Genomic DNA, 14,453 nt, shown 5'->3' with positions numbered 1-14,453 from the left:
ATGGCAGAGCACAAGAAAAGAATTTGACATTCAACTGTCACAACATCCAACAGGTTAATGAAGAGCTCTTACACAGAGTTACACTTTCTGTGAGTGAGCCAGTACCTCTAGTTAAGTTCCCAATTAGTCAATTTCACTCAGTCGAATTTTTTTTAGTTTCAATGGCTGATTTTCAATGGCATTGGATTAAGATTCGTGCACTGGGGATCATACCGCCAAACAGAATACTTTGTGGCTTAGAGATTGTGGAATTGAATATATCCACAACTAGCCAGGGAATTCCCCAGCCATTTCAATCATTAAGCAATCATAAAAAGAAAGTTACTGAATGTGGACACGTCTTGCAGCGCAAAGTTTGAAACACGCTTGGGACGATTTGGACGAGTCCCTTCTGCAGCGGTTTTCAGATTCAATGCCCAGGACACTCCAGAAAGTCCGTAAATGTTGTGGCATGCCTATCAAGTACTAGGGCAGGAGTTGGTGATTATTCATTCCAAATTTTATGATGGTTGTTTTAATAATTGATTTTTCCTGAATATTTTTAGTTTGTTTTACTCTTTTTCTTCTTCCATCTTCCCTACCACGCAAAGTATTATGACTGCTACTGTATATATATATATATATATATATATATATATATATATATATATATATATATATATATATATATATATATATATATATGTATATATATATATATATATATATATATATATATATATATATATATTATATTATATATATATATATATATATATATATATATATATATTATATATATATATATATATATATATATATATATATATATATATATATATATATATATATTATATATATATTATATATATATATATATATATATATATATATCTATATATATATATATATATATATATATATATATACTATATATATATATATATATATATATATATATATATATATATATATATATATATATATATATATATATATATATATATATATATATATATATATATATATATATATATATATATATATATATATATATATATATATTATATATATATATATATATATATATATATATATATATATATATATATATACAGTCAGCGCCGTTTGTATCGAGATTTTTTGGAAATCTCAATCATTTTGTCGTATTTTGAAACCACATCATATTTCCCGCAAAAAAAATCAGCCGGGATAAAATGACTAATTGGCACCTTTTGTTTATCCTCCCACGCACTACTGGTGATGACTTCAAAGAGTTTAGACCCAATTGTCAGCCATAAGGAGTGCATTTCTTTTGACGGCGGTCCATATATTTCGTTTTTGTGCTTTGTGTGCAGTGAGTGTCGGCGTCAACCACGCCCTTAGAGTGATGTCTGGTAAAAATACCAGCCGTGATAATATTGTGAGAGTTGTTGAACTACATAAAGTCGGTAAAAGAAACCGAGAAATTGCCGAAATTACCGGTGTTAATGAGAAGACAGTGTCGCGACTTCTCCAAAAATGGCGCCAGGCTGGATCTGGTGATAATGTTCCCGAACACAAACACGGAGGGGTAGGTCTTTGAAGATTTCTACGAAGACTTTAAGGCTTTTAAAGACTCAGTTAGACCATAATCCTTCAATTACTGCAAAGGAATTGAAAGAAAAGAACCCTAGGCTCCTTAGAAATGTCTCTGTAAGGACAATTCAGCGCAACATCCAGCAGCGTCTAGAATACTCCAAGGTGAAAGCGCGAGTCAAGCCCCTCGTGACTGCTAAGCAACGTCGCCGTCGTGTTCAATTTGCCAAGGACCATAAGGACTGGGACCTTGTACAGTGGCATAAGGTCCTTTGGACCGATGATGAGAACAAGTTCTGCGTCAGTGAGAAACAAGGGCACGAAGGTTTGGAAGTCACGCACTTCGTCAGCGTGTGACCCGCGGCTGACCGTGACCAGCGTTAAGCATCCGCCCTACCTCATGGTGTGGGGTTCCTTTGGCTACGGTGGACTAGGGAATCTTGTCGTGCTTCCTAGATGCCAAACGCTTAATTCTGAGCGTTATATTAAGCTGCTAAAGGACAATTTAGCAGAGTCTTTCGCCAAAACTGGCTGCGAGATCCTTCAGCAGGACGGCGCCCCTTGCCACACCTCAAGGGCATCCAAAAAGTGGCTCTCTGACAACGAGGTTGAATTTATCCATGATTGGCCTGGCCAATCACCTGATCTGTCCCCCATAGAAAACCTTTGGGGAATCTTGAAACGCCGCCTTCGTAAGGAGGATACATCGACAATCCCCAAGCTTGAGATTGCAATAAGGAAGGTCTGGGGGGAAATACCCCCTGCCTACTGTCAGAACTTGGCTGATTGTCTTCCACAGCAACTCCAAAAGGTCATCAAGTCCAAGACTTCCCATCGGGAAGTAGCAATGACGGCGTAAGTGTTAAACTATTTTTTTCTAATTTTTATAAATGAAATTTATTTTTTCTGCAGGCTAATTTTTCTTTTCTCGGTACAAACGGCGCTGACTGTATATATATATTATATATATATATATATATATATATATATATATATATATATATATATATATATATATATATATATACTATATATATATATATACACACATATATATATATATATATATATATATATATATATATATATATATATATATATATATATATATATATATATATATATATATATATATATATATAATATATATATATATATATATATATATATATATATATATATATATATATATATATATATATATATATATATATGTATATATATATATATATATATGTATATATATATATATATATATATATATATATATATATATATATATATATATCTATATATATATATATATATATATATATATATATATATATATATATATATATATATATATATATATATATATATATATATATATATATATATATATATATATATATATATATATATATATATATATATATATATATATATATATATATATATATATATATATATATTATATATATATATATATATATATATATATATATATATATTATATATATATATATATATATATATATATATATATATATATATATATATATATATATATAATGAGTTTTTTTGTATCTTGGAACACATTTTACATGTAAAATGGCTAATCCGTTCCAAGCCCTCCAAAAACACCCCATTAAATTTCATAATAAAGCTAAATTGACCTATAAACAATGAAATACTACAATAATTTGGACCATTCAATACCTAAATTAAGAATAAAAATCCAAACCTGTAAATAAAGTGTATATTAGTGTACAAGAAATATTATTACTGTAACATAAAATGTCGAAGCTTACCTTTCGAGTGAGGCTATCTCTGAAAGTGGCGGCAGAGGAGGAGGAGGAGGAGGACAAACGGCAGATACGTACACTTAACTTTACAAAACACATAAAAAAATTTCAAAAAACAAACTAAACTTTACAAAACACATTAACAAAACTGTAACCATTAACTTTACAAAAACTTAAATAAAAATTTATTTTGTCTTTTTTTGATTTTTACATTTCGTTTTACTTTTTTATAGTTTTCGTAATTTCAATTTCTTCACCACCGAATGGATGCCAGTCCGTTTACGGAATTTTTCGAACCACCCATGAGAAGCCTTGAACTCTGGGGTTGCCGTTGATGTCCCCTCTCCGCCGTCGTCTTTGGCTTGGGCAATCAAATTGCCGAAAATAGCGCTGGCCTTCTGGCAGATTGCCGTCTCGGTTATTGTATCGCCATCGATTTCTTTGTCCTCGATCCATACATGAAGCAGCCTTTCCATTTCATTATGCACATATCTCCTCTTGTTGGACAAAATAGTGATGCCCTTGGAAGGTGTAGCTGCTTTGATGGCTTCCTTCTGCTTAAGGATGGTGCCTATCGTCGACGGATTTCGGCCGTATTCCTTAGCGATCACACTCAACCGCAAGCCAGCTTCACACTTTTTTATTATCTCCATTTTTGTCTCCATAGAAAGCATTCTCTTTCTGTGAACTTCAGCAACTTTCTTGGGACCCATGACTCTATGTACTGTACGTAATTAAGTTACGTTCTCACAACACGATAAAGTAGCACAACACGATAATATGTACGTACTGCAAGGAAATCACTAACGAATTTACGTTACTAAACGAAATCATTGGAGCGAACGAATGCCGATTGCGTACGGTAAAGTTTCGGGTGCGAAGTGGCCGAGGTAAAGCACGCCAACACGTAGTACGTATGTATAGAAGATGCATGATGGGAGGGATGCTGTCCAATTAGAGAGAAGGATTCATGGCTTGGCTAGCATCAGGAACCAATGGGAGAGCAGGAGGATTGTGGCGAGTCTACTATAACTAAGATGGCGGCGTGCGGCGCGAGTTTCAAAATTGTTATGGGGCGAATCTCGGACTTTCAGAAACCTTTCGTATCTTGAAAACTTTTCGTATGTAGAACAGTAAAATTTTTCGTCTTTGCTCTCGTAACTTGGATTTTTCGTAAGTTGAGCCTTTCGTATCTCGAGGTACTACTGTTTATATATATATGTAAAATATATATATATTATATCTATATATATATATATATATATATATATCATATATATAATTTATATCATATACACATAGACATACATACAGTGGTACCTCGAGATATGAAATTAATCCGTTCCGAGGCAGCCTTCGTATCATGAGTTTTTCGTATCTTGCACCGCATTTTACATGTAAAATGCCTAATCCGTTCCAAGCCCTACAAAAACACCCCAGTAAATTACATTTCCAGGCCTACAACACATGTTCAAGGGTTATGACGCCGATCCGATGGAAGAAATATGACTCCAAAAAAGCAAAATTCTGTACATACTTGAGTAATATTCAACTGCATGTAATGTTCAAACCCATTTTTACTGCATATATTAGTGCTTTAGCATATGTCCCTCAGCAATAAGCCTAGCCTATGTTAGCAGTTGCTACCGTAGCTTAGTCTATGATTCTGACATCTAAACCTAAGAAGTTAAAAGCTTAGAATATGCCAATAAAATATATAAATAATCAGTATGTACTCATTTCAAATAATTATTAATTAATCATTAACTATAATACAAAAAAAAAAAAAAAAAAAAAAAAAAAAAAAAAAAAAAAAAAAAAAAAAAAAAAAAACTTCCAATCGTTTTGTTTACATTCAGCTTTACGAGTACCGAACAATCGCCAAGCAATCACTTTAACTAGCACACAGTAAGCCATAAATTTTCATTAGTATCTCTCTTCAACTAATGAAACTACCAAACAGTATAATAACCATTCCTTTCTATTCTTTATTCTATCTTTACCTAATGGAGATACCTAGTTACTGACAGCTATAATGAAACATATACGTAATATTAAAACAGAGGAAGAATTCTAGAAAATACATATTTGTTGGCTTCGATGATAGCAGTCTGATTTATTTTATATTTTATGATATCTAATTCACAATTTTTTTAATTAAATGTATTGCATGTACTCATTTCAAGTAATTATTAAGTAACCATTAACTATAATAAACAATCAAAAAAAAAAAAAAAAAAAAAAAAAAAAAAAAAGCTTCCAAACTTCTGTTTACATCCAGCACTTACGAGTATCGAACGATCGTCAAGCAATCACTTTTTCCTAGCACACAGTAAGCCATAAATTTTCATTATCTCTCTTCAACTACTGAAACTATAATAACCATTCATTTCTATTCTGTTTTTTTTTTTTAATTAAATGTATTGCATGAATAATTTTTTCAATTTACAGCATCCTTTTACCAATAGAATACATGGAGCACAAGGGGTAGATGCTGACCAATAGGAGAGCAGGATCTGATGGGGTGACTAGCATCAGGAACAAATGGGAGAGCGGGAGGATGGTGGCGAGTTTACTCAGTTGGCGGCACGCAAGTTTTAAAATTGTTCTCGGTGGTCCGGGCGACTCTCAGGAATTTACAGCAACTTGAACTATTTTCGTATGTAGAGCCCAAAAAATCTTCGTATTTGCTTTTGTATCTCGAGTTTTTTGTAAGTTGAGCCTTTCGTATGTCGAGGTACCACTGTATATATATACGCATCTACTATACATATATATATCTATATATATATATATATATATATATATATTATATATATGTATATATATATACACACACACACACACACACACAACACACACACATATATATATATATATATATATATATATATATATATATATATATATATATATATATATATATACATATATATATATATATATATATATATATATATATATATATGATATATATATATACATATATATATATATATATATATATATATATATATATATATATATATATATATATATATATTTACCGAAGGAAGTAGTAGAGAAAGGCATCCTCATCTTTCAACAGTTTATTAATGCCGACGTTTTGCGACGAATTCCAGGTCGCATTTTCAAGGCTAAAAATATATATAAGTTTACGAACATTAATAATTGATCTAATTTAATTTATATTAAAAATGTCATGGCAACAGCTCTCAATACAGTAAAAAGTAAAAAGTTAAAAGGTAAAAGGTAAAAGGTAAAGTTAAAAGTTAAAAGTTAAAATTGAACAGCACCTTCAAAGTCAGACATATTAAAAGTACAGGACTTCACTAAAAATTTCATAAACACCTACCTATACAAAGAAAGAGTAAAACTGACACAATATAGGTAAAAAATACAGTGAGGCAGACCAGCTGCCCAATCTAGGCTATGAACAATTTTACAAGGACGTTTGGGTATTTAACGACGGTACAGTCTTTTTAATAATGATAGATTCTAAAATTGTCAGGTTGTTGTTGTTGTTCCGCAGTTGGCCCAAGATAGAAAAATCCTTGCTGTCAATATATGTTTTACATGTTTTTGAGTGATTCCGTATATTGGATTGTTCTGGATTTGATAACCTACTACCTGTTCTATGGCTTATGCCCCTGTGGGAATCAATTCGAACCTTCAACAGCCTCCTCGTGCATCCCACGTATGTCCCGTGATCACATCTCGGGCAAGTATATTTATATACGACGCTGGACGAAAGCAGAGGACTGAGTCGGTCTTTGACTCTAAACAGCGATCCAATGGTTAAGGGATTTTTGGGGATAATTTTCAAGTCCACAGCCGGAAACATCTTTTGAATAGTGGATGTGCATGTTCTCCTAAAGGTATCATCATGCAAGAAAGGGAAACTTGCAAACATCTTTAGTCTCGATACAGTAGATACCGGTGTTGAATGCACCATTTTCTCTGTCAGCAGTTTGTTTAGAGATCTGAAAAAAAGTCGTGAAGGAAAACAATTATTATTAAAATATTTCACCAGAAAGGATATTTCTGGGGTCCAATTTTTGCTAACATCTTTATGTGCTCCCTGGAGGAGCGTATAATGGATGAATGTCCCATTAGGTTCCTTCCCCTATTTTATCGGAGATTCGTTGACGACACGTTCGCCTTGTTTCGTTATGAATGCCTTGCAGAGTCCTTTCTGGAGTTCGTCAACCGACAACATCCAAACATAAGGTTTACTATGGAGAAAGAGGTAAATAACAGGCTTCCCTTCCTTGATCTTATGTTTCCCAGAGATGACTCAGGCTTTACACAGGTGTGTATAGAAAAAAAACACATTTACCTGGTTTGGGAATGAATTTTTATAGTTCGTGTTTTTTCTTTTAATTTTAAATGGAACTCTATTTTAACCTCCTCCATAGAGCTTATACTCACTCATCAAACTGGATAAGCTTTTTCACGACGAAATATCCTTTTCTGGTGAATATTTTAATAATAATTGTTTTCCTTCACGACTTTTTTTTTCAGATCTCTAAACACTGCTGACAAGAGAAAATGGTGCATTCAACACGGTATCTACTGTATCGAGACTAAAGATGTTTGCAAAGTTTCCCTTTCTTGCATGATGATACCTTTAGGAGAACATGCACATCACTTATTCAAAAGATGTTTCCGGCTGTGGACTTGAAAAAATTATCCCCAAAAATCCCTTAACCATTGGATCGCTGTTTGAGTCAAAGACCGACTCAGTCCTCTGCTTTCGTCCAGCGTCGTATATAAATATACTTGCCCGAGATGTGATCACGGGACATACGTGGGATGCACGAGGAGGCTGTTGAAGGTTCGAATTGATTCCCACAGGGGCATAAGCCATAGAACAGGTAGTAGGTTATCAAATCCAGAACAATCCAATATACGGAATCACTCAAAAACATGTAAAACATATATTGACAGCAAGGATTTTTCTATCTTGGGCCAACTGCGGAACAACAACAACAACCTGACAATTTTAGAATCTATCATTATTAAAAAGACTGTACCGTCGTTAAATACCCAAACGTCCTCTGTAAAATTGTTCATAGCCTAGTTTGGGCAGCTGGTCTGCCTCACTGTATTTTTACCTATATTGTGTCAGTTTTACTCTTTCTTTTGTATAGGTAGGTGTTTCTGAAATTTTAGTGAAGTCCTGTACTTTTAATATGTCTGACTTTGAAGGTGCTGTTCAATTTTAACTTTTAACATTTAACTTTACCTTTTACTTTTACTTTTTTACTTTTTACTGTATTGAGAGCTGTTGCCATGACATTTTTAATATAAATTAAATTAAGATCAATTATTAATGTTCGTACACTTATATATATTTTTAGCCTTGAAAATGCGACCTGGAATTCGTCGCGAAACGTCGGCATTAATAAACTGTTGAAAGATGAGGATGCCTTTCCCTACTACTTCCTTCGGAAGAAATATATCTTCTTTGAGCTCCACTACTCCCGGCCCCTTATGTGTATATATATAGGTATGTATATATTATAGATATATATATAGATATATATTATATATATATATATATTTATATTATATATATATATATGATATATATATATATAGATGATATAGATAGGATATGATATATCTAGATATATATATATAGGGATATTATAGATATATATTATATATATATATACACATTGACATATAGATATATATATATATATATATATAGTATATTATATAGTATATAGATAGATATGTAGTATATCTATATATATATTATAGTTTATATAGATAGATATATATAGAGATATATATATATAGAGTAGAGTATATATTCTATATATATATATTATATATATATATATATATATATGATAGATATATATGTGATATATATATTATATATATATATATAGTATAATATAGTATATATATATGTATATATATATATATATATATATATATATATATATATATATATATATAGAATATATATATATATATATATATATATATATATATATATATATATAACATACATATATATATATATATATATACATACATATACAGGCGGTCCCCGGGTTACGACGGGTCCGGCTTACGACGTTCCGAGGTTACGACGCTTTTTCTTAAATATTCATTGAAAAACCCGCCCTGGGTTATGACGCTTGTTCCGAGGTTACGACGCTGACGCTTTACCGACGCTACCCGAGTTTACGACGCTTTTAAAAAACACATACTATGATAAGATAAGAATCCTTTATAGTTTAGCACAGTTTCTTTCTCTCTCTCTCTCTCTCTCTCTCTCTCTCTCTTTCTCTCTCTCTGTATTTTCCAACGAAAATACTCGCTATAATTCTCTCTCTCTCTCTCTCTCTCTCTCTCTCTCTCTCTCTCTCTCTCTATACTACAAAGATGTATGTTTTTTAGTATGATAAATAAATGATTTACTATTTTCAAATATTAATATTAATTTATACAGCAATGATATAAATTCATTGAAACAAAATACCATAGTGAATAGTAGATTTTAGCTTATATTTAAAAAACACAATTATGGAAGAATGAAGGAAATCCCAGTCTTCTTCAAGTAACTTCCAGTAACCTTTTCTTGAGATTCAGGTACTAAAACTGTCAGATATATCAAGTTCTGTGACAGCCAGGAGGGGGAAAATTTGGGGTGTGACAGCCAGGAGGGGGAAAATTTGGGGGGAAGAGCTGCAGTGTTGCAATCACTTGGTCCTGACATTTCCCCCCCCCCCCCCCCCCCCCCACCCCCCCCCCCCCCCCCCCCCCCCCCCCCCCCCCCCCTCTCTCTCTCTCTCTCTCTCTCTCTCTCTCTCTCTCTCTCTCTCTCTCTCTCTCTCTCTTTACTGAGACTCGAGATTTTTTATGTACTTGTACTATTTGTTTTTCATACTTTCAAATAATAATAATAATAATAATAGTAATAATAATAATAATAACTGTAATTACAAAATTCATATGTGATAGTATTTTAAAGAAATACAATACGTACTAATCTATCCATGTCACTTTTAATTAAGGTTAACACTCTCTCTCTCTCTCTCTCTCTCTCTCTCTCTTTTTGCCCCACACATATAATAAGGGTCATAGTGTTTAACTCCCTCCTCTCTTTCGCTGGAAGCGTTATAAAGTATTTTTTGAGAGAACAGAGAGAGATAAACACTCTTTCTCTCTCTCTCTCTCTTCTACCGAGATGAAATAATTTTTATGGTACTAGTATGTAAAATGTTTATTGATAATTTCAGTTATTTAATAATAATAATAATAATAAAACTTTAATTACAAAATTCATAATGGTCGTATTTTAAAGAGATGAAAATGACCTTTCCATTTCACTTGTAAGGATAATTCCTCTTTCTTACTGAGATGAGAGAATTTTTATGGTAGATGAACGTGTTTATTATATTTTCAATAATAATAATATAATAATAATAGAAAGTAGTAATAATACGATAACTAATTTCAAAAGAAAATTCTTCCCTTTGTCTTTTTCTGTATCAATTTCCCACCTCAACTCGAGTGACAACCCGAGCTTAACAATGCCATACAATGGTCAACGAATTTAATGGTTTTATGTAATCTCTCTCTCTCTCTCTCTCTCTCTCTTACTGAGATGAGATCATTTTCATGGACGTGTATGTAATAAGTTTATCATTAATATTTTCCAATAATAATACTATAAGTACAAAATTCATATCTGAGTATTTTAAATACAATAATCATTCCATTTCTCTCTTTTAAATACTGTAAGGATAACTCTCTCTCTCTCTCTCTCCACAAGATACTTGTCATACATTTGGTGTTTCTATTTCTTCCTTTTATCTCTCTCGCTCTCAGCAAAAGAATTGGATAGACAGACAAACATAATTACACAGTCTCTCTTTCTCTCTTCTCTGGAGAAATATATGTATTTATGGGAGGGGGAAAAAGTTGCCTACAGACATTCATTTCAATCTATTGAAACCGTAAGGAGTTATTTCTCTCTCTCTCTCTCTCTCTCTCTCTCTCTCTCTCTCTCTCTCTCTCTCTCTCTCTCTTGTATTTTAATGAAAATATACAGTTAATTTTGGAATACACCCAGTTTGTGTTTGCACAACTGAAACAAAAGTAAATTAGTGATAATTTTAGAGGATATGGCCCTAAGAAAAATTGCAAATTAGTAGTGAAATTTTTCTGTGGACATGTTTTCAAGAACGTCGTTCCGGCTTACGACGATTTCGGGTTACGACGCGTCTTAAGAACGGAACCCCCGTCGTAACCCGGGGACCGCCTGTATATATATATATATATATATATATATATATATATATATAAGATATATATATATATATATTATATATATATATATACATATACATAATACATGTATATACAGTTTATACCATATACATAAATCTACATATACATATATATATACATATACATATACATATATATATATATATATATATATATATATATATATATATATATATATAGATATCTATATATTATATATATAATATACAGTATACAATATATATGTATATACATATTACATATATTATACAATATACATATATAAATATATTATATTATATATATATAATATATATATATATATATATATATCTATATATCTATATATCTATAATCTATATATATAATTAATTCTATATATCTATATATATATATATATATCTATAAATTGTATATATAATATGTATATATCTATATATCTATATTATATAATTCTATATATTAATCTATATTAATACTATATATCTATAATGTTATATATCTATATAGATATATATATATATATATATATATATATATATATATATATATAATAATTAATATATATATTATAATATCTATATATATATATATATATATTATAATATATATTTTTCTATATTATATATATATCTATATATATAATATATATATATAAATATCTATATATATATATTATAATATATTATATATATATATAATTGTGTACACAAGGAACTATTGGCTACTGTACATGTAAATACCGGAGATTCATCTCACAGTTATCAAAACTTGTTCAAAGTTAAAATTCATGGGAATGAATAGAGGAAACTGTGACGAGATACAAGACACAGATGCCAATAGTCCCTTGCGTAATTCAACTTTACCAGTTTCCAGCTAGTTCTCAGTTATTTATCCTAATGTTAGGACCGAGGGTTTGTTAGTTATGAAAAATACAAATTGATAAAAAATTTGTCATTTTGCTTTGTTTTATTTACCTACTTGCTCATCTACTGAATGGTAATAACAAAATAAACTTAGGTGACGAAAAACAAAACCAACACCATCTACTGAAGGGTAACAGCAAAATAAGCTTAGGTGAGGAAAAACAAAACCACCACCAGGTTACTAAGCTGCCATTTCAATGTCTGACATGAGGTAATATCTGGAAATTGCATACGTGCACCAAATGAGAGGTGATTTGTTACATGTAATGAGAAACACATTACTGCTAATTTGTTAAAACATAATAGGGAAACAAAAAGAAACAGTACATATGCATGGGCTACAAACTAGGGAACACTTACTTTAACTTATTAGGGCCTTGTCCGTATGCTTTGCTCTCCAGTTTTCTATAGAAATTCCTGAGTTTGGCTTCAAAGTCCCTTCTATAAGGAGCAGGTGCGCGTGCATTTGCCCGTGCTAGTCCGGGAGAGGCTTGTGGTGATGGCTGTGGTGACCCTCTAGGAGACACACCCACCATAGGTGGCACATATGACATAATCTCATGCTCAAACAAGCTGTCGACAAAGAGGATAACATAAGACTTGAGTGCTAAGTGAGTGGCAACGTCGAAGTACTGTACACAAACAATTCCACATGAAATAAAATACCAAATTGAAAAATAATTTTCATTTTTCCTAGGATACAAACCTACGCTTTCATAGACGGAGTAATTAACACATTTTGCGCTGGGCACTCCCATCTGTGAAAATGTTGGTTCATATGCCTGTCAGAACATATAAGATTTGACAAATTCTTCATAAAAAGGCACGGTTACTTATTCCACAATCATTTCACAATTCTTGATAGAACCAACCTGAGGACAATTGTCAGATCAACGTCATGACTTAATCTGTCTAAGGCTGTGGTACCATCCATACGTATAGCTGTAATCTTGTCCCTCAGAGCAGGAGACGTGCGAAGACCACTGTGGCGTTCACTCAAGATGTCCATGATATTTGGCTGCCTCAGCCATGCAACCACCTGGGGGGAGGGGGGGGGATATTAACCATAATCATTAGTTTCACTTAAAAGATACAATAAAACAGAATTTGAGCCACAGGCCAAGTGCTGGGACCTATTGGGTCATTCAGCACTGAAATGGAAACAAGAGTAAAAAGGTTCAATAGGTGTAACAGAAGAAATATCTATCAACTGTTAAGAGAAGGTGGAAACTGAGTTGGAAGAAAGAGAATATAAACAGGCAAAGTAAAAAGAATGAAAGGTGTTCCAGCTAGGGCCAAAGGGAAGCTGTAAAAAAGACCTTAAGTTGACATCAATACTAAATGTCAATTTTCCTTTAAGTATATCCAAACTTCTGAATTAATCATTTATGTTTTACTATTTTTTTTTCAAATATCCCTACTACACTCCTCTGTTTCAAAACTGGTGACTCGGTTAGTATACAGTATTTTGGTTTCTTTGGCTTATTCTATTTGAATGTTTTCACGTGACAATAAAAAAAAATACATAATTACTATCTGTACCCAGCGAGACCACTATACGCACTCATAGGCTTAGAATCAGAGTTCTAAATTGCTAAAAACTTTGAAAAAAAATATGAAATTCAGGTTGTCAAGGCAAGCAGTAATTCAACCCTCCTGAAAATAATACAACCCAATACTACAACTGAAACTGAACTCGACCTGCTCGAGAGAAACAAATGATACAAATAAAGCTTTACCTTATCATTATATGCAGTTGGGATATTGGGAATTACACGGGATGATATGCTTCCGCAAGTACTGCTGATAGTTGTGGGTGGTCGCGGAGGAGGAATGGGAACCTTTGGGAAAAAGGAACAACTCGATCTGAGAAAGACATCACTCT

The 14,453-nt window shown here is 31.8% G+C and overlaps 1 protein-coding gene across 3 annotated transcripts in view; it reads right to left on the bottom strand.

The window, feature by feature from the left end:
- The window catches only part of LOC135200435 (E3 ubiquitin-protein ligase HECW2-like), a 171,105-nt gene that overhangs the window by 37,614 nt on the left and 119,038 nt on the right, over window positions 1-14,453 (bottom strand). For 2 of the 3 annotated variants that reach the window (XM_064229069.1, XM_064229070.1), the window contains exons 17-19: window positions 14,308-14,409; window positions 13,441-13,607; window positions 12,929-13,141 (exon numbers count right to left, since the gene is read on the bottom strand). In XM_064229069.1, coding sequence (XP_064085139.1) covers window positions 12,929-13,141; window positions 13,441-13,607; window positions 14,308-14,409 — 482 coding nt within the window. The remainder of the gene's footprint in view (window positions 1-12,928; window positions 13,142-13,440; window positions 13,608-14,307; window positions 14,410-14,453) is intronic. The other variant, XM_064229071.1, reaches the window with a different exon arrangement.

The sequence above is a fragment of the Macrobrachium nipponense genome, chromosome 26 (genome assembly GCF_015104395.2).
Source record: "Macrobrachium nipponense isolate FS-2020 chromosome 26, ASM1510439v2, whole genome shotgun sequence".
Lineage (NCBI taxonomy): Eukaryota > Metazoa > Arthropoda > Malacostraca > Decapoda > Palaemonidae > Macrobrachium > Macrobrachium nipponense.
This window is presented reverse-complemented; position numbering and strand designations above follow the sequence as displayed.